This window comes from Spermophilus citellus, assembly GCF_964194105.1.
Source record: "Spermophilus citellus genome assembly, chromosome: 9".
NCBI classification, from domain to species: Eukaryota; Metazoa; Chordata; class Mammalia; order Rodentia; family Sciuridae; genus Spermophilus; species Spermophilus citellus.
The window spans coordinates 1956499-1978660 of NC_138191.1; the positions used below are offsets into that span (position 1 = coordinate 1956499).

Genomic DNA, 22162 nt, shown 5'->3' on the forward strand with positions numbered 1-22162 from the left:
AACTTGACTAATCACATCAGCAGTTCTGACTTTAAGACAGGGAAAATAAAAACAGGTACAGTAAGCTAGCTCCTGGGGAGAAGAGGCGACGTTCCAAGGCCAAGTGGGCCCAAGTGTCAACTTGAACCAGATGCAGCACAAACAAGAGGGACAGACAAAGTAGCCTCAGCTCCAAACGCGGCACTTAGAGTTTAGGGTAAGGTTAGTTAGTTAGCCCTCATTTCCACCAACGTTGGTGACTGCAGAGCAGCTGGGCAGGTTCATGAAGGTGGGATTGAGGGTGAGTCAGGTTTTGAAATTCAATTAGAAAACAGAGGCTCTGTTAATCCTTAAGCAAGAGTTGAAAATTGTAAAAGGCGGTAAAGAAGAGGAAGGTCGCGCAGAGCTAACGGCCGAGTTCCAGTCCGCGGCGCAGGAAGCGGGAAACCCCAGGCGAAGCCAAAGCGCTTCCCCGGGACGCGGCTCCGGAAGTTCCGGGGTCCCTCGCGCCAGCTCCGCGCATGCGCAGGCCTGCGCGTTGGGTGTGGCGGTGCGCGCCCGGCCCTCGGTCTCTGGAGAAGAGGGCGGGCGGGGAGAGGTCACGTGACCGGGATTGCGGCATTGGGGGCCCAATCCGAGACGTTCTGGGAAAAGCCCTTGTGGAGCAATTCGGGTAGCCCCGGTCCTGGCGGAGCCCTGACTCGGTGTGTTCGTTTCTGACTTCTCGGTTCTGTTCTGGACTCGGAGGACCCGGTGGTTCTCGCTCGGTGTCCCCGGAGTGGAACCGGAGGCGCCCGTTAGTTCCTTCAGGACCGAGGGGCCTGCTCGGTCTCAGGTCCACCTCGGTCTCCGCGGAACACGCGTCCTTTCTACCCCGGCGATCCCGGAGTCGCGGGAGAGCGCCCCGTGGTAAAACAGCACCCAGAAAAAGAGCCTGCCACCCATCGCGGGGTGAGGCTGGGGCAGTGCACGGAGAGTCGAGGTACGTGTCCCCGGGATGCGACCGAGCTTGGACGGTGCGCCGACCTCCGATCAGTTGTCCTGGTGGCTTTCATTCCAGCCTCCCGACCCTGCCGCGGCTGGGAGGAGGCAGGGCTGGAGTTCGAGGCCAGCCTCGGCCACTGAGTAGGACCCCGTCCCCAACATTAAAAGGATGTGGCTCCGAGGCACAGCGCCCCGGGGTCAATCCCCAGTAACCCCACCGCCCAGACCCTCAAGGGTGATGACTTAACGTGGCCATTGGCCCTGGAGGGGCGTGGTGGGCGCGGCCTTTCAGGGTTTCTCCCAGCTCCAGCACGTGGAGGGGAGGCCTGGGGCTGGCCCTGGCCCAGCCTCCCGCCCAGCCTCCGGGCTGACGTCTCGGTTGTCAGTTGCTTTAACTCCAGTTCCTTCTATTATAGATTCTTCTACGGCCCCACCGACTGGTCACAGCTCCCAGCATGAACGACGTCAAGCACTACACCGCCCTAAGAAATGCCGGCGCCACCCCGCCTGGAGCCGGCGGCTGGGGAGGCTGAGGCCGGAGGATTCCAAGTTCAAAGCCAGCCTCAGCAGTTTATCAGTGCACTAAGCAATTCAGTGAGACCCTGTCTCTAAATAAAATACAAAAAAGGGCTGGGGACGTGGCTCACTGGTAGAGTGCTTGTCTCGCACTGCGAGGCACTGGTTTGGATCCTCAGCACCACATAAAAATAAATTAGAAAACAAAGATTGTGTCCATCTGCAACTAAAAAAAAAAAAAAAATTAAAAGGTGGGGAGCTGGGATGTACTTCAGTAGTTAAGCGCCCCTGGTTTCAATCCCTGGTACCATTTTTTTTTAATGGGAAAAAAAGGTAAAAACTCCTTCTGGGAGAAATTCCCTTCACACTGGAGAAACGGGTGTAGCCTGTGATCCCATTCTGGGGCTGCAGGATAAGCCTAATCAGGGAAAGTCCCAGTGCAGGGCGGAGATCATGGACTTCATCCTGAAAGATGGTGTAGTTGAAGTATTTAATAGGACAATCAGAGAAAATAGGCAAGTGTTTATTGAATGTAACTTATTTATTTATTTTTGCATGCATGTTATTGAGGATTGAACCCAGGAATGGGATTACAGGCCTGCCCAGGGAGCCTGGCTCATCACTTCGTGAAGTTAGAATAGATTGTTTTCATCAGTGTTGTGTGTAGCATGTATCATTAAGCATTAGTGTGAATGTGTCTGTAAGTAGCCAAATTCAAATAATGCCTCATAAAATGTTAAATTACTTGTAAATATAAATGAAATTCAAAGTCATACCTACTTCTGAGTCTTTCTTAATCAGGATTATTATGAAATAATCTTACTTCAGGGTTTTACCAAAGTGTCTATACTCGTATGACATAAAACTACTTTATCAATATGTAGTCTCCCCCCCCCACCCCTGCCATTATGTAGTCTTTTTAAAGATGCTCCTGAGATCAATTCATTTTGTAATTTCCACTTGTGGTATAATCTTTTGTCCTTCCAGTTAAGACTGGCTGTTCAAATAGACTAATAAACCCAAATAACTGTCTCAAGGTAAGGTAGGGTTCTCAGATCTTAGGCTAATTAGTATATGCAAAAGGCACCAGTAGTAGAATGCTATTTTAGCTACAGCTGCAGAGTATCATTACACCCTATACTATAAACAGGAAAAATTTCCAGCAACTGGAAAAATATCTGCTACAAAGCCTCTCTTTAAAATACAGAACAAGGAATAAACAATATTTAAGTGTTTAGAATCATAGTCTCTCACTGAATTGCCTCATTACCTATCAACCTCACCAAAAACTGTGTGGGGATTCTACCATTTTCTTTAACCAAGAGGGTAAAGGCTTTGAATTTTTTGAAGACATAAACAAAAGTCATAGTAAATACCTGCAGCTGAAAATTTTCAGTATTTTCCATCCCTCAGGAAGAATTCTATAATTAAAATACGTTTGCAATATTAAACATAAAACCAAAAAGCAATTGTGAAAACATTACTTAGCATTATACTTGTGCCTTAACTATACAAAACATACCTCCCAGACTTCTCCACAAGTGAAACTTTTAAAAATCACTTATCAGGGGAAAACCCAGAGTACAGAGAAATACCTACTTTTTCAAAATTAAATATGTAAGAATTATATCTATTTATATCATCAAAAGATTTTGAAGTTACACACTACAGAGTACAGATGGAAATGATGGGCTCATATTAGAAAACTGTTTGTGTGTGTATGTGCACACGCAGTGTTGGGGATTGAATCCAGGGCTTTATGCATGCAGACAAGCACTCTACCAATTGAGCTATATCCCCAGTCCTAGAAAACTATTAATGTACAGTTGTTGAGATTGAACTAAGGAGCACTCAAACCACTGAGCCACATCCCCATCCCTATTTTGTATTTTATTTAGAGACAGGGTCTCATGAAGTTGCTTAATGCCTTCCCTTTGTTGCTGAGGCTGGTTTTGAACACTCTATCATCCTGTCTCAGCCTCCCAGGCACTGGGATTACAGGAATGAACCACCACACCTGGCAATGTACAGTATTTTATAATCAATTTAACTGTAATAATAGTAATAGTTATTTCCACTACAGGCAATAAAAGTACAGGTTCAATTGAAACTCCAAAAGGAAAATTAAATGAATCAATAATTTTTTCCTGCTTCTTGGAAAAAAGTTAATAAGAAAGATGATAGGTTAAACTATTTATCACATCCAAATTTGAATGAGGAAACTTTCATTTGTTTTTAAAAAGATCTTCAAAGCTGCCAACAGTATTGCTGAAAATGTGAATATCATACACTGAAGCTAATCATTATAACAAATCTTCAATTTATTTGAAGCAATTCCGTTTCAAAAACTTAAGTTACAGCAGTCACAGGAAAAACAGGGAATAGTCAGAAACAATAAAAGAATGATCATGAGTACTGCTTTTTGATTTGTTTTTAACACTGTCATGGCTTTATTCAAAAACACAGTTGCACAAAAGTATTAACCTCAACGTTTACGGAGAGATTCTTAAAGAACTTAACACACTATATACATACTGCAATACAAAGAGCATTAAAATAGGACCCCAAACTTCTACAAAATATAAAACCCCCCTTACTTATTTGCATGAAAATACCACCCACAAAGCTAAATAAGTTCTTAAAAGTTACCTGGAGGTTCACTATGTGTTGTTTTCAAACCAAAGAACTCTAATTTTGATTGCACAATAAGATGATTGATAAGAAAGTCAATATATAGATTTCATTTTAAAAATAAGTATTTCATAATCTGGACATAGTATGTAATGAGAATTCTTAGAGACTAAAGCAGGACATATCAATTGTTAAAAATTAGGAGAAAAAAATGTCAATCTTTTGTACTTTCTGATCCCCCTACTAAATTTATTCCAAGTGTTTTATTTCAGTCAGTTGTGCAACTGTTTCAGTTTCTCCACAAATAACCTTTAAAAGGCCAAGTCATACATTTTAAACTAAAAAAAAACAAGCAGCAGCAGTACTACACTCAGTAATTTAAATGTGTCCCAGTAGAATAGCTTCAATTAGTTTACTGACACTAACTTTTAAAAACCTTACAAATATTCAAAACAAAGAAAAAATTTTAAGATAGTCAAGATGAACAAAGCAGTTACCTTGAACATGGAACCTCCATGACAAAAACAGAGATGTACTGTGTACTCGTTATATATTTTATTTAGTAACCATGTAAGTAAGCACACACTCATACTTATCCCAAATATTCTTCTATTTTAATGGACATTCACTTGAAAATAAGTCTTAATTTTAATATTTAATCCCAAATATTTTTCCAACTGCCTACAATATTCCAATTAAATGCTACATCTGGTAATGCTTTAAAACTATAGGAACAACTAAAGGTTCTACTCAGAAAAATTATAAATACTGCGCAGGGTTGGTATCCAAATAATTTGGGATGCCAACTTAAAAACTGACTTAAACATCTCCTTAATTATCAACAGGCAATGGACATTGATGTTAATTCAAAACCCCTCCCCTGCTTCTTTACTTTCTTCCTCCTACTTATATGGTCTTACATATTGTCAGTCAAGAAAGATTTACAATAAGCAGAGCTTGCTGCCTGAAACTGTATCAATAACAATATTTGTATCTCAGAAAATTCTCAGTTTCTTCCACTCTGTTTAAAATCCAGAGAGATCTGAAAAGGTGGTTGAGGTATAAGACTAAAGGTTTTCTGGGTATCCAGAAGTTCCCAGCTTCCTTTTGGGACAGAGAGAGGGGAGTCAACAAGAAGGGAGGGTGATCATAAAGAAATTGATGAGAAAATGCACACCTAAAACAAAACAAAATAAATAACCATTGGCATGTCATGATCTGCAGCCTAAAGAGAGGGCTCACCTGCGTGTCTCACTTAGTATAGGCAATTTTTCCTTCAAAAATAAAATCTTATCAATCACCACAAAATCCATGAATTATATTACTGTCTAGAACCTCCCCCAAATCCAAAACTATATAATTTGCTGAATAGAACCTTTATTATTCTGCTTCTACTTTGCAACTTAATTCATGTGACAAAAAAACCACCCAAATATTTTTAGCTATTTAAAAAAAAGTCAATGCCTTCAAAATAAAGATCCCTGGATCACCTCTAAAAAAAAAATAATAATAATAATAATCAACTTATTCAAGAGACTACTGTCATTTCACATTACAGATGACTGTAATTTCAGTTAATTTATAAATAACTTTAAAATCTTATGAATGAAATGCACCAAACTTCACCTGTGTAAAAGCAATCATGTTTTAATTACGGACTAAAAATTACTAATACAATGAACTTGAATTTGAATTAGAAAAATTAAGATTCTAAATATAATTTCTAGAGAATGTCTTAAGGGGGAAGTGTCAATGAAATTTTTTCTCTACATACAATATGATCATTAACAGACTAGTAAATCTTAACTGGAATGATAAGGCAAAAATAGTAAAACCACACTTTTCTATAAAAAGTTACACATTATCTTCTGTAGGGATAGCTATCGTACATGAAAAAACAAAGATGTGATCACTCTATTGCACACCCAGGAATGCTGGGGAATCTGGTCTTAGAATGATCTAGTCATCTTCTTCCTCTCCATCATCTTCAGCATCTCGTTTCCTCTTCTCCCCTCGGAGACCTTCTTCTTCTAAAAGAAGAATGGAAGGAAAAGTGTAAAAAACTTTAATTTCAACAAATGAGTATTTGTTAAGTTACAAAGTTTTGACTCTTAGTGAAAAGTTGACAAAAATATATATACGGGGCTGGGGATGTGGCTCAAGCGGTAGCTGCGCTCGCCTGGCATGCGTGTGGCCCGGGTTCGATCCTCAGCACCACATACCAACAAAGATGTTGTGTCCGCTGAGAACTAAAAAATAAATATTAAAAAAATTCTCAAAAAAAAAAATATATATATCTATGTATATATATTAAGTTTCCAGTCTTAAATTTCTTTTTATTTCAGTGTATAAATAGACTTAACAGACCAAGAAATGCAAAAATAATGATAGCTTGCTATGCACCCTTGTGGCCAAGTCATGAAGTACAGATGAAGAAACTAGGCTTCATATTGAAGAAACTGTTGGTAAATTTTTTTTTTTGGAGAGAGAATTTTTTAATATTTATTTTTCAGTTCTCGGGGGACACAACATCTTTGTTGGTATGTGGTGCTGAGAATCAAACTCGGGCCACACGCATGCCAGGCGAACGCGATACCGCTTGAGCCACATCTCCAGCCCCTGTTAGTGAATTTTTTAAAAGACCTATAGATAAAGAATACTAAAGAGCAAGTCGCGTCCCCCTACCCTGGATATCAAATCTTAAAGAATATTATATTGAGTTCAACTGTTCCTCTCCTCTCTTACAGGTAAGGCTTCCCTCTTCAAAATGAGATACCTTAAAAAGGTAATAAATTCAGTTCAGGGTAGCTCCCCTATCTCTTCATTTTTGATTTTAAAATACATGTTATGAGCTGTTCCTTTAATGGAATTAAGGAATGCCTTGAGAAATTTACTCTTTAAAAAACTTTTGTAAATAGCATTCAAAACAGCCAAAAAAAAAAAAAAAACTTTTGTAACTTCAAGGCACTCTATGATAAACAGCAAAATCAAAAGGATCAGTGACAATTTGTATTACAGACTCATTTATTAAAGTTCATGAAAAAATATTTTTAATTCTAGAATTTGTTTCTGGCTAATGTAACTCACCTTCTTCCTCCTCTTCTTCCCCTTCTTCTACATAATCATCATCATCTTCTTCATCCTTGAAATTCAAATATTCAGTTTGAGTATAAATAAACCATAACATATTTTTCACTATTGAGTATATCCCAACAAAGGCAAAGAAACTCTAGTTACCCTGTGTTTTGATAACCACAACTTCTTCCTTATTTATATCTTTTTTAAAAATCCAACTAAGTATCTAGTTCTTTATAAAAATAAGTTATGCTTTCGACCACCACTGTTCAAAAGAACTTTCTGCAACAATGGAAATGTACCATGCCTGTGTTGTGCAATACAATAACCACCAGCCACACATGACTACCAAGCACCTGAAATGTAACCAGTGCAAATGAGGAATTGAATTTTTAGTTTTAGTTAATTTTAATTAATTTAAATAGCCACATCTACCTACTAGCACAGGTAGGACAGCACAACTTTTGACTCTTTTTAAAATGAGACCTTTTATTTTACAGATCAAGTTAAGAATGATCTGAATCCTAGCCCCAACATAGTTATATATGTTGAGTCAAACCACATTATCTTTCTGGACCTCAATTTTCCAATCAATAAAAGCAAAGCACAGATTGAGCTTTTTTTTTTTTTTTTTTTTGGTACTGGGGATTGAACCCAGGGGTGCTTTACCACTGAGCTATATACATCCCCAGGCCTTTATATTTTTTGTTTTGAGATAGGGTCTCACTGAGTTGCTTAGGGCCTCAAACTTGTGATCCTCCTGCCTTGGCCTCCCTAGAAGCTGGAATTACAGGCATGTGCCATGGTGCCCAGCACCAGGTTGAGCTAGCTTGCTTGTTTTCTTTCTTTCTTTATTTGTAAGGAATAATAAAAGAGGATATATAGCTATAATTTTCAAAAAATATAAACTACTAATCACACTTATTCCTTGATGATTTAGAAAAGTCCAAGTCTAAAAGAGCTCTTTCTCTGAATTTTGTTTCAAACAAAATGTGACTGGATTAATTGATTCATGTTCTAGACCTTTTTAAAAATCATCTTTTAGATACTATCAATAAAAACTCAGCTTTTGAGGTCACCGTGATGGCGCACACCTATAATCCTAGTGACTTGGGTGGTGGAGGGAGACTGCAAGGTTGAAGCCAGCCTCAGCAATTTAGCAAGGCCCTAAGTAACTTAGTGAGAACCTGTCTCAAAATAAAAAATAAAGGGGCTGGGGTTGTGGCTCAGTGGTAGAGCACTCACCTGGCATACATGTATGAGGCACTGGGTTCAATCCTTAGCACCACATAAAAATAAAATAAAGGTATGTGTCCACCTATAACTAAAAAATATACATATTTTTTTAAAACTTAAAAATAAAATAATAAAAAATAAAATGTGGTTCAGGGCTTGACTGCCCCTGGGTTAAACCCCCAGTATCCAACCCCCCGACCTGACCCAAAAAAACTCACTTTGCCAGAAATTTGTAGGGTAGAGACTACAGTCTTCTCATTAGTGGGAAATGTTTCCTCATTTGTGGATGAGTAATACAAGGACACCATGATTCCCAATCCTCCCAAAGCTCTCAACTTCTTTTTTTTGGGTGGGGTGGAGGGGTGGGGGGTGGGTATGGGATTAAACGTAGGGGTTCTTTATCACTGAGCTACATCCCCAGTCCTTTTTTATTTTTTGAGATACGATGTAACTGTTATTGAGGGTCTTACCTCACCTCCGTTTTTTAAAATAAATTTTAAAGTTGTCAATAGACCTTTTCTTTTATTTATATGTGGTGCTGAGTGCCTCACACACGCTAAGCAAGCTCTCTACCAATGAGCCACAACCCCAGCCCTCATCTCCACTTTTTTAAAATTTAATTTTATTTTTTTTGTACCAGGGATTGAACTCAGGGGCACTTGAGCACTGAACCACATCCCCAGCCCTATTTTGTGTTTTATTTAGAGACAGGTTCTCACTGAGTTGCTTAGCGCCTCACAGTTGATAAGGCTGGCTTTGAACTCTCCATCCTCCTGCCTCAGCCTACTGAGCCGCTGGTTATAAGTATGCGCCACCACACCCAAGCATCCTCATCTCCATTTTTAATGATTTATATTACACACACATAAAGTCCTTCTTTACACATATTAATTCCTTGCCTCTGAAGAACAGTGAAATAAGAAGAAATTTTTTAAAAAATCAAATAAAAAGTTAATTGAATGGGCTGAGGTTATGGCTCAGTGGTAGAGCACTTGCCTTGCACATGTGAGGCACTGGGTTCGATCCTCAGGACCACATGAAAATAAATAAAATTTAAAAAATTTTTTAAAGTTAATTGAATAGGCACTCTCTTTCCTTCTAATTTCTTTTTAAATCTCAATCGTCTCTAAAGCATTCCCTGGCACTTAGCTTCTAAAAACAAGACTTCAGACCAGGCCCGGTTGCACATGCCTGTAACTCCAGTGACTCCTATGGTTGAGGCAGGAGGATTACAAGTTCAAGGCCAACCTCAGCAATTTAATGATTCCCTGTATCAAAATAAAAAATAAAAAGGGCTGGGGATATCGCTCAGTGGTAAAGTGCTTCTGGACTTAATCCCCAATAGCAAATAAAAATAAATAAAAACAATAAAAATAAAATAAAAACAAGACTAAGTTTTCAACATTCAGATTATCTCAGGAACAAAAACTCCTTCTGGTCCCTGCTACTCCTACAGTGACTTAAGGTTATATGTATTATCACAGAATTTTTTATTCTTTATGTGGCCATGTCATTCGGGGTTAGTATTTCACAGTACTCAATGGAATGATAAAGTTAATATTTGCAGTTAGTTGAAAGTAATTTTTAAATGACTTAATACTACTTAGAATTAAGGAGGAATTATTGGCACAAAAAATAAAAGGTCAAATGTTAATGAACAAGACACTTATTTTATTAAATAAATAAAAATTTATGGGGAAAAACATTTAAGCTGTATGTTGGTGTAAACCGAACAGACTGAAAATAAATATTCAAAATATTCTGTGAAGATTTAAAATATCTAAGGTTCTGTTCTTCGTTATTATATAGTTCCTAACTCACTAGGGCCCGAACCAAATGTACAGTAGTTTATTTTCCACAGTAGTTTCATATTTAAAATGGTATCAGAAAAAAATAATCACTGACCAGATATTATTGACCTGCTTGATGTAAAAGTAATTAGGAGAACAAATAATATTTAGTCTAAATAAGAATTCTTCCTCCCCACACCACCACTGTGGGGATCAAACCCAGGGCCTCATGAATGCTAGGCAGGCACTTTAACACTGAGCTACATCCCCTAAAATAATGAAAAATTATTTAGAATTATGAAAGAAACCTTAATTTAACATTAGGAAAAAGGAACTTCACTAAACTCCCAAGAGCCAAGATTCTTTGTGCCACTGGAGGTAATAAATGCTGAGGTGCAAAGATGAAAGGTATTCCCCACCCTTTAAGAGCTCACAACTGCACAGAAAGTAGCCAAATAAGTTTTTTTAAAAAACTATCTACAGACAATAGAAGCCTAATCAAGGTTTAAAGATAACAAAGGAAGGAATGATTTTCTAAGAAAAAATATTGAAAACTTCAAAATTAAGATTAGCACCAGAGTTGAGTTTAAGGATAAAAGTTTACAAGGCATGACTGGGGTGGCTATTACACAAGCAAATATACATGTGAAATTTCACGGAGCTATTCATAAAATTAGTGCTTTTTACATGCTTCACTTATATTTATGTTTAATTAGCACAAACAAAAATGAAGTCCATCAGGGACCTGGGTAGGAAGTCATTTCAGAGAGAGTAAACAATTAATACACATACATAAAGGCAAGGGATAGTTTGGTGTGATAATTTAACTTGGTACTGAGGGAGATGAAACAGGAGCCAAACGGACAATGCAGGGTTTGTATCTTTGGGTGGAATAGGAAAAACATTAAGAGTTTCCAGAAGGCTAGTGACAGGATCACAATTGCAATGAGACGACCCAGGCAGCACTGCAGGGGATATTACTAAGTAGTGATGCTATATTCAGAGTATCAAGCAAGAAATAATTGGAGGGAAGAAATAAGTTCTACAATGTACCTACAATGTGCCAGGCACTAGATACCTACATTATCTTGTCAAATCCTTAAAACAATCCTATGAGGTTGGTATAATCTCACTTTTATAAATGCAGAAACTAAGGCTAGAAACACCTATAAAATGTTTCTACCATACCATACCACTGAAAGCAGAGTGGATTTGAAAGACATCTGGGATTTATGATCAATAGGTGTTTATACTTATCTAGATGTAGTCTGGGATAGGCCACAATGGGGAAAAAAAGCAGACAGATACATACACATTCACAAGTTAGGAAACAACTCTCAGATTTCTCCAACTCACTTTTTATAGTACTTAGCCCTATGCCTAAGTAATTAATTTTTAAGGCTAATACAAAGTATTTATTCACCTGAATTTCTTCTTTCATCAAGTAAGAAAGGCCCACTTCTTCTTCTCCCTCTCCCAATTCTGACCCTGCTTCATCTTCATCCTCCTCCTCATCATCATCTTCCTCCTCTTCCTCATATCCTTCAGGTGGACCAGCTTCATCTTCCTCTTCATCTCCATCATCTTCATCTCCATCTTTAAAAATATTTAAAAATATATATGTGGGGGCTGGGGCTTAGTAGTAGAGCACTTCCCTAGTACATGTGAGACACTGGGTTTGATTCTCAGCATCACACAAAAACAAATAAATAAAGGTATTGTGTCCATCTACAACTAAAAAACATTTTAAATATATATGTATATATTTTATATGTATACGTGTGTGGTGTGGGTGTGTGTGTGGGTGTGTGTGTGTGTGTGTGTGTGTGTGTGTGTGTGTGTGTACTGTTTTTAAGATGAGCAAATGTCTGGACAAATGTTTCCTTCCAGTAACGTTCATCCTTTTTACCTTTTCCCAATCACTTTAAACTCTTAAGCCAACCAGTGGAAAAGTATTTCATCGTGACTTTTTTCTTTTAAGATTACCATTTTTGGGGAACAAGGGGTGGGGGATTGAACTCAGAGGCACTCAACCACTGAGCCACATCCCCAGCCCTTTTTTGTATTTAAGAGTACCATTTTAAAACATTCAATATTTATTGCTTGAGAATGGTTTCTAAATACTGGTATTTATTCAATGTGTAAATTTTCAGATATTACATGCATTGAAGTTGGTTTCACTTCGTGGACACTTCAAAACCTTCGTGTTCATCATTCATTCCAACATCTTATAACATTATTTATCCAAAACAAATTTACTTTGCTGGGCCAGTGGCACATGCCTGTAATCCCAGCTACTCCCAAGGCTGAGGCAGGAGGATTCCAAATTCAAAGCCAGCCTCAGCAACTTAGCAAGACCCTGAAGCAGCTTAGTGAGACCCTGACTCAAAATAAAAATTAAAAAGGTAGTAAAGTACCCCTGGGTTTGATCCCCAGTATAAAAAAGAAATTATTTTATTTTATTATTTTTTTTAAAGAGAGAGTGAGAGAGGGGAGGGAGGGAGGGAGGGAGAGAGAGAGAGAGAGAGAGAGAGAGAGAGAGAGAGAGAGAGAATTTTTAATATTTATTTTTTAGTTCTCGGCGGACACAACATCTTTGTTGGTATGTGGTGCTGAGGATTGAACCCGGGCCGCACGCATGCCAGGCGAGCGCGCTACTGCTTGAGCCACATCCCCAACCCAAGAAATTATTTTAATAGTGAAAACTTTGACCCAAAAATAAATATCATCCTATTACTAACAACAGTTATTCTGTCACCTCATCTTTTAATCTTATATTCATCTAAAAATGTATATTCACAATCTAATTCTAGGATATTTTTCACCACTTCAAAAAGAAAAACCATACCTATTATCAGTTCCCATCCCCTAAATCTCACCCCAATAATCTACTTTCTATTTCTATTGGATGTGCCTATTCTGGGCCTTTGATATATATGAAACCAAACAACATGGCCTTTTCTGTCTGATGTCTTTCACTTAGCAGACTGTCTTCAAGATTCACTTTTACATGTATCAGTACTTCATTCACTTCCATGGTGAAATAATATTATATTGTATGGATATAACACATGTTTTTAACCTATTTATCAGTTGACAGATGCCCGAGTTGTCTCTACTTTGGGGCTATTATAAATAATGCTACTATAAATGGATCCTTTAAAAAAAATACTATTTAAGAAGTTTTCACTATTACTGGGTAGTAGTTACACAAGTTTATATAGATGTAAAATGTCACAGAGCTTCATATTACAGAAATCATTAAATTCCCTGAAGCTATTAGAAATCTGAAAGAAGAAATATAGGCTAGAGCTGTGGGATTTAAAATTTTCTTGTCTTACCAATAGCTGATGTGGGTTTTTTTCCCTCTACCTATACCTCCAGGTCCAATCTTATTTGCATGGCTAGAGTAGAGACTATAATTATGACACATTTATGAGTATTTAGAGTGATTACCCTCATCATCCTCCTCTTCGGAGTCAGGTGCTTCATTATCCTCCTGATCAAATCCATCTAAGTATGTGATTTGTTGCAGCAATTCAAAAATACTTTCTCTGTAATCTTCCAGATTTGTGATCTCACAGTTAAACAAGTCAAGACTTTTCAAATTTTTAAGATTTTGCTAGAAAAGTAAAGATGTTCAGTCAAGATTTAATATACCATATTATTTCTTCTTAATTCACAATCCAGAAAACATATATTTGAAATTGAGAGAATGACTTTTAGATTGTTAGAATTTTATAACAAAGAGTTATTTTATAAAACATAGCCAATTCTCTTAATTAGCCCCTGGCATATAAATTCCAAAACTTTGATCTACTATTGTTACCTCCAGGATCTTAACTGAGTGCCTTATTTCTAGAGGACACTCAACACATTTTTGATGACCAAACCTGTGCATAGGCAACAACAATAACATGATCAATTTAAAACCACATAGGCCAGGCATGATGGTATACACTGTAATCCCAAGGACCAGAGACGCTGAGGCAAGAGGATCACAAGTTTGAGGCCAGCCTCACAACTTAATAAAACCCTCAGCAAATTAGTAAGACCTTGTCTCAAAATAAATAAAATAAAATAAAAATAACTTTAAAAAGGGTTGGAGTATAACTCAGTAGTTAAGTGACACTGGGTTCAATTCCCAGTAACAAAAATTAAAAAAAAAAAAAAATCACACAAAGTAGGCACAGTGGTACACACCTGTAATCCCAAAGACTTGGGAGACTGAAACATGAGGATCAATGGTAGGATCAAGGCCAGCCTCAGCAACTGAGCAAAGGCCTAAGCAACTTAGTGAGAATCTGTCTCAAAATAAAAATATTTTAAAAATAAAGGGCTGAGGATATGCTTAGTGGTAAAGAAAAAAAAAATACAGCTATATTTTCAACATTTTCAATGACCTCCCAATCTTTTTAAAAATCAGAGCAACAATTTTCAGAGTTTTACTAAATAGTCTTTTCCTTCCCACAATAAACTAATAAACTAGGGGACACTGAAAGTAACTCAAAAAATTATCAAGAAGGAATGAAAAGCAATAGAACTTAAAATAATGAAAATTTTGAAACCAGATAGTCAAATCTTGAAGCTGATGATGAAATAATAAATACAGCTTTTCACTGACTTAAAAATTCTTTTGGGTACTACCTTGTATGTCTAAAAAGAACAAATTAAAAAATTCATCTGGGGCTGGGAGCAGTGGCACATACCTAGAATCCCAACAGCTTGGGAGGCTAAGGCAGGAAGATCTCAAGTTCAAAGCCAGCCTCAGCAACTCAGTGAGGCATAAGCAACTCAGCAAGACCCTATCTCTAAATAAAATAAAAAATAAAAATAGGGCTAGCAATGGGCTCAGTGGTAAGTACCCCTGGGTTTAATCCCTAGTACAAAACAAAAAAAAAAAAAAAAAAAAAAATTCATCTGGGAACTTGGAGACTGAGAGAAGGATGGCAACTTCTTCAAGGCCAATTTCAGCAACTTAACAAGACCCTGGCTCAAAATATAAGAACTATGAAGGTGGCTCAGTGGTTAAGTGCCCCTAGGTTCAAAAGTATCCAAAAAATTATTATTTTTTTAATTTTTTTAAATTTTAAATAAATAAATAAAAAGGATTGGGGATATGGCTCAGTAGAGATGTGCCCCTGGGTTAAATCCCCAATATGGGGGGAAGTGGGGAGTGAGAGAGAGAACAAATTCAGAAGTTTTGCATTAAACAGAAATAACTAAGGTAAAACACAAACTAATCTGAGAAAATTTAACAGCAACAACAAAAAAGAAAGTCCAGTGATAAAACCTTTCCACTTACCAGAGCTTCTACCGTACTGAGATCTTTGATTTTGTTTCCACTCAGATTGAGGTAGGTAAGATTTGGACATTTTTCTGCCAGGACTTCCAAGCCTCCAGAAATTATATTGTCACTAAGTTCCAACTATATATTCAACATGGGGAGAAACAAGGAAAGTTGAAGGCTTAGGATGGACCTAAGATTTTAAAAGCATACCAATTTAAGTAAGTTCTATCACCAGAAAAAAAAAAAAAAGAAAGAAAGAAAAAGAAAAAGTATACCAAAGCAGGGAGGGGTGCATTTATCATCATTAATTTTCAAATTCCCATTTGTGCCTGTTAAATGACATGAGAACGCTATATGATGAGCTCCTAACTCAGCTTTGGTTTAGGTTGTGTTACATTTGGATTTCATGATTCAAAGAAAAATATTTGGTAGATGTTAAATTCAAGTTCATGCCAAGCATGGTGGTGAACACCTATAATCCCAGAGGCTAGGGAGACTGAAGCAGAGGGATTAGGAGTTCAAAGCCACCCTCAGTATCTGAGGGAGGCTCTAAGCAATTCAGTGAGACCCCATCTCTAGATAAAACATAAGAAAGACGTGGCTCGGGCTGGGGATGTGGCTCAAGCGGTAGCGCGCTCGCCTGGCATGCGTGCGGCCCGGGTTCGATCCTCAGCACCACATACCAACAAAGATGTTGTGTCCCCCGAGAACTAAAAAATAAATATTAAAAATTCTCTCTCTCTCTCTCTCTCTCCTCTCTCTCTCTTTAAAAAAAAAAAAAAAAAAAAAAAAGAAAGACATGGCTCAGTGGTTAAGCGAACCTGGGTTCAATCCCCAGTACAAAAAAAAAAAAAAAAAAAAAAAAAGAAGGAACTGGGCTTGTGGCTCAGTGTAGAGTGCTCACCTGGCATGTATGAGGCACTGGGTTTGATCCTCAGCACCACATAAATTAAACTAAATAAAGGAATTGAATCCATTTGCAACCAAACAAAATTTTAAAAGGAAAAAAAAAAAAAAGAAAATCCAAATTTGTGTCATAAAGTAATCCCACTAACAAATTCAAATTTCTAAAAGCAGCTTTAGAGCTGATTCAACAAACCATTTTTCCTATCTCTAGAAACAAAATTTTCTCACTAACAGGCAGAATAGTCATTTCATTTGGCAAAATGAAATGACATAATAACCCTTGCTTGTACATTAAACTTGACTTACCTTTCGAAGTTTGTTTAAGCTGGGAAGTTGGGCCAATGAACTTAATTCCACATTAGCCATACTCAGAAACTCGAGTTCTTTAAAAGTATCATTCAGGCCTTCAATTTCCCCATTGACACACAGGCAATTATCAAGAACTAACTCTGTCACCTGTGAGAGGGAATACATTAATGATTAGTTTGCGATCTGTTTAGCAACAGACCTGGTTTGACACTGTGGAAATGTGAATATTAAAACACCAAATCTTAAACAGGGCATGGTAGCTGTTGCCTATAATCCCAGGTAAGTAGGAGGATCACTTAAGACCAGGAGTTCCAGGCCAAGGTAACACAGCATGACCACACTTAAAAAAAAAAAACAAAAAATTGCCTTACACAGATCCTTTCCACCCCCTGCCAGCTAATATAAAATCTAGTTATCACTACAAGCTATCTTCCAAATTAAATTTAAGAGTAACAAGTTCAATGCCTGATTCAAACCACTGAGTCACTAAGGTATAGAAAACAAAACTTCATGCAGGCACCATGGTGCATCTGTAATCCCACCAGCTCAGGAGACTGAGGCAGGAGGACCATAAGTTCAAAGCCAGCCTCAGCAATTCAGTGAGATCCTGTATCAAAGTAAAGCATACAAAACAAGGTGGGCATGTGGCTCAGTGGTTAAGTGCCCCTAGGTTCAATCCCTGGTACTAAAAAAACAAAACTTTGAAAAAAGTTCCAACTGAAATGTTTCCGATCCTAATGAGGATCCTCACCATCTGGACATATACTTATGCAGGAAGGGAACACTTAGAATACTGGAAAAAGATTCACGTGAACAACCTACCTAAAAAGTAGGGAATGGAGGAAACCATTTTATCACTTTTAAACCTCTTCATCTTTGGTTGATAAATGCCACAGAAACTTAAAAAACCTTGATACCCCTCAAGAAGAAACATCAGAAAGCTCCTTCTGGGTCAGCCCATCTTTCCAGTGTTATTTGAGGACAAACAATATCATCCAGAATGATACACCCTTGGAAAAAATGTTATTTCTGTCACTGTGGTACATTTTTGTGGACATTTTCCCATTCTTGGGAGTTGGGGGCTGGATTCCCTATTAGGTCAGAATTGCAGTAACAAAAGTTACTGATGAGTGTGTAAATGGGTTTAACCTTAAGGGGGAACGAGGAGACCCTGCTTCTCTTACTCCCAATGCAAAACTATATAAAAGGGCTAAAAATCAGCAACTAAGCATGACACCGTTTCTATTTGAGTATGACTTTGACAGCATTATTTCAGTAAACCAGAGATGGCACCATGATCTCCTATTTGAAGATGAGGAAACCCAGGACCAAAAAGGAGAATGACTTGCCTTGGGTCACACAGTTGGTGTGCGGTAGAGCTACGCCTTCCAGTTTTAACTGAGTGGGGAGGACTACTACATTTGGAGTCAGAAAGCCAGTTCTTCCACGTAAGGAAATCACTAAATTGCCCTACGACTCCATCTGTTAGTCTGGATTCTAGAATAATACAATCCACCTTACAACTTTGTCGGAAGGAGAAAAGTAAATAAACGTTAAAAGTGCTTTGTAAACGGTCTACACAAATAGACACACACAGAGGGGCCGTTATCACACCCGGCACAGGAAGGGAGCCTGCAGAAAGGTAACTGCCACCCCAGAACTGGAAGGAAATTACTCGGCTCACTAGGTAAAGGAATAGGAGAGAGGACAAGTCCCTTTTTCTGTCCCAAGACATATAAAATAGTAATGAAGGCATTCTAAACATGTGCTTCCGAGACCGCTTTTTAGGTGTGGTTGTGTTTGTCCTGTTTCTTTTCTGAAGCCCCTAAGAATAAGTTCTAGAAAAGTTCACGTTCTCCGAGGGCTGACCCTGATGGTATGACTGTTTCCTCCTCCCGCCCGCGGCCGGCTTCAGGGGCGCCGACCCGGGAAGAAGCGGGGCAGGGGCAAGACCCCGGGACCCCACGGCACCGTCCCACGCGGAAGGCAGGCGGGACCGGGGCAATTCTCGGCCGGCGTGTGCGGGCGCGGCCCAGGTCCCGCAGAGCCTGGGACTGCCATCCGTACCAAGGGTCATTTCAGGGATCGCAAACTAGCCGGCTGCTGCCGCCGTCCGCTGCGACCAGAGAAATGCGCGGGACCGACAGGAACCCCACGCCGGGCGGGGACTCCCCCAGGAAGACAAGGGTCGCTCCCCCAGTGCCCGCGCTCCGCCGCTGGCGGGGAGGGCCGCGCGGGGGCCCGCGACGCCCCCGCCCGGCCCCGGGAAAGTTGGCCGCGACCCCGCCTCGCGTGGCCCCTCCCCACGCCGGCTCTTTAACTCGGGCGACCGCGGCGAGGGCGCCGCGCTAGCCTCGCCGAGCCTCCAGGGCGCAGACTACGCAGACCCTCCGCCGAGGTCCAAGCCGTCGGCGGGAATCAAGTTCAGACCAGCGGGACACTTACACGGCGGCGGCAGAAGCGGGTCACGCTCGCGTCCCTCCCCACCGCCGGTCATCGCGACAGCTCCCCGTACCCACCCGCGGTCCGAAGGCGCCGCTGACCCAGATTCCGCCGGCGGCGGTCGGCGCGCGCCGCTTCCCGGGGGAGTGGGCGCCCCGGAGCGGGGGAGCGGACTCCGCCAGCGACCTCCGCCGGGGCCGGCGCGACGCCCGACGCCCCGAGGCCTAGAGGCCGGGGCGCCCACCCCCCAAAAGCCCTAGTTGGCAGTACTGCAGAAAAGTTGGACCAAGTTCGCAGGCGGCCACGGCTGCGCAGGGGCCGAGCGGACCGGGGGGTCGCGCGCGCCGCCGGCCCCGGGAGGAACGCGCCCCGCGCGGCAGCCGAGGGCCCCGCGCGCTCTTCCCGCCCCCGCGAGGCCGGGACGCCCGACGCCGGGAGTGCAGAAAGGGGCTGAGCCCCCGCGCGCACACATACGCCCCTAGAAACTTAAGCCCTTCGCCATTTTAAGTAGAAAATCCTAATAATTTTAAACAAAATTAAACATTTCCACCAACCTGGACCCCCGGTGGAGACTGGTCTGTTCGCTCTCCCCACACATCCTCAGCACCCAGAAATCCAACCCCCAGGATACGGGGGCCGTGGGGAAGGGGTGGGGGCTGAGTCATCTCACCTCCTCCGGGGCTCGGTTCCTTAACTCCATGTTAATCCTCTTCTTCATCTCCATGTCCTCCTCCTGCTCTTCTGCTCCTACTCTCCTCCTTTCCCCTTTCCTGCTCTTCCCACTACCCCCCAACCCTGAAATTTTAAAAAGATTTGGAAATGAATGAAAAGAAACGCAAATGTAAACGCCCACTACCACCAGATAGATGTGGGGGAGAAAGAAAAGAATAGCAAATGGAGTCCAAGGAGTTGGGACTCTAACTCGGCTGCCCCCACCTCCTTGTCCACACACCCGCGCGCGCACACACACGCACGCACACACACACACACGCGCGCGCACACACACACACACCAGCAGTTCCTTCCCCTTCAATGGCTGCTCAGAGACTGAGCCTCCATGACACGGCACCGCCAACCCCCTGGCCTACACTCCACCCACCTTCCGAACGTATTGGTTGGTTCTTTAGCGTCACCCTCTTGCATTGGGCTAGCTAAATGTCCATCAGTCTTCAGGGAGGACCTGGACCAGACACTCTGCGTCTATTGGCTACGACCAAGCGCGCAGTTAACTCCGATAGGTCCAGGGGGGTGTACGTCTCAGCGAAACGATTTTGAATCCCAGCAGCCCCCCTCCTTTTCTTTGTGTGGTTGGCGCGCTTTCCCTAGGCATTTGTGCGGTTTTGATGTCTGTTGGATTTGTTTTTCGCTTTTAGGGTGGGTTTTGTTATTGTTTTTGTTTTTGTGTTCTTCCGCCGGTTTCAGTATTAAAGGGAGGGAGAGGGCATGCCCAAGTTGCGAAACTGACGATCCAGGGGCGGCACGCTCTGATTCTTGGCGGTTTTGAAGCGCAGCCTCTGCTGCGGCCAAGGTGTAGGGCAACTCGCATCACGTTAGAAGCCGGTCTCCGTGGCACGGCCCTGCTGGGCACGGGCTTCTCACTAAGAGGGGACCGAGGCCTTCCGCAGTGGAACCAGAGCTAGGATAAAGATATTTTAACTTCCACCATGAAAGACTAAACAATATTGAGAGAAGTTGAGTGAAGCCTAAAAGTTAGGATCCTTTAAATAAAAATATCCTGGATGAATTGTCACTGAGTGCTTGTTGCTGGTAATAAACGCTTAGACCTTGGGGGAAAAACAGCGCTAACCTAATGAAAATCAGACATTAATTTGCGTAGAATCAGCACAACAATTTCTCTCCTTTCTAATTTCCCTTTGGTATACCAGTTTCCATGGAAATCTGTAGATAAAGTGTGTTTTATAAGTCTACCTATTTGGGATATTAACAGTAGGCTAAGAATGATCTTTTTTTTGGGGGGTGGGGGGGGCGGTGGTCCCAGGGATTGAACTCAGGGGCACTCGACCACTGAGCCACATCCCAGCCCTACTTTGTATTTTATTTAGAGACAGGGTCTCACTGAGTTGCTTAGTGCCTCACCCTTGCTGAGGCTAGCTTTGAACTTGCAATCCTCCTGCCTCAGCCTCCAGAACCGCTGGGATTACAAGCGTGCACCACCGGCCCCGACAATAAGAATGATTTTTTTAAATTTTTGTCTTTAGGGTCTAACTTTTCTTAGTTCTGGCTTAAATTTTGTCTGCATTTCCTTACACCATTTTCAGGATAAATACCCAAAGAAATTCCAGATAATTTGGGGAAAATGGGTGAAATTAGCCCCACGACTCCCAGAATTGTTTGCACTTTCCAATTTCTCGGGTTAGAGATCTTTTACTTTCCAACACAGACTCCTCACCACTCCACCCTTACTCTTGTCCCCATAGACACAAACAAATATGCTTAGAATTAATGATTAAATAATAAAATGGCACCTCTGGGGCAGTATAAGAATTCGTTTGTTTTTAATATTTAATTATTTATTTATACCAGGGATTGAACCCAGGGACTTAACCACTGAGGCACATGCTCAGCCCTTTTTCAAATTTTGTTTAAAGACAGGTCTGGGGCTGGGGCTGGGGCTGTTGGTAGAGAACTCACCTAGAATGCATGAGGCACTGGGTTCGATCCTCAGCACCACATAAAAATTAAAAATAAAGATATTGTGTCCACCTAAAAATAAAATATAAAAGTAAATTTAAAAAAAAAAGACAGGGTCTTGCTGAGTTGCTTAGGACTTCACTAAATTGCTGGGGCTAGCTTTGAGCTCAAGATCCTTCTGCCTCAGCCTCCCAAGCCCCTGGCATTACAGGTATGAACCACCGCCTGGCTAGTTTTGTTTATTATAATGCAACCAATGCTAAAGGAAGCCAAGATGACATGAAAACTGAGCCAAAATGTACTGAGCGACAGTTCAAGGAAGAGTTAAAAACAAGGGAAGAAAACAGAATAG

General features: G+C 40.8%; 1 protein-coding gene and 1 long non-coding RNA gene across 7 annotated transcripts in view; both read right to left on the minus strand.

Annotated features, from left to right (window-relative positions):
- Positions 1-22162, minus strand: part of LOC308656238 — a 182792-nt gene that overhangs the window by 107036 nt on the left and 53594 nt on the right. The gene's annotated exons all lie outside the window — the stretch shown is intronic.
- Positions 3783-20241, minus strand: ANP32E (acidic nuclear phosphoprotein 32 family member E). Of its 6 annotated transcripts, none has more exons than XM_081307083.1 (7): positions 19829-19897; positions 16714-16863; positions 15517-15639; positions 13668-13833; positions 11635-11807; positions 7198-7252; positions 3783-6140 (listed from the first exon to the last, which is right to left on the minus strand). In XM_081307083.1, exons 1-7 carry the CDS (start codon positions 19880-19882, stop codon positions 6070-6072), a joined length of 792 nt encoding a protein of 263 aa, XP_081163209.1. In that variant the 5' UTR covers positions 19883-19897; the 3' UTR covers positions 3783-6069. The 6 variants fall into 6 exon arrangements, with proteins under 6 accessions (XP_081163209.1, XP_081163208.1, XP_081163207.1 ...); XM_081307082.1 differs by lacking the exon at positions 19829-19897 and adding an exon at positions 19713-19777; XM_081307081.1 differs by lacking the exon at positions 19829-19897 and adding an exon at positions 19236-19601.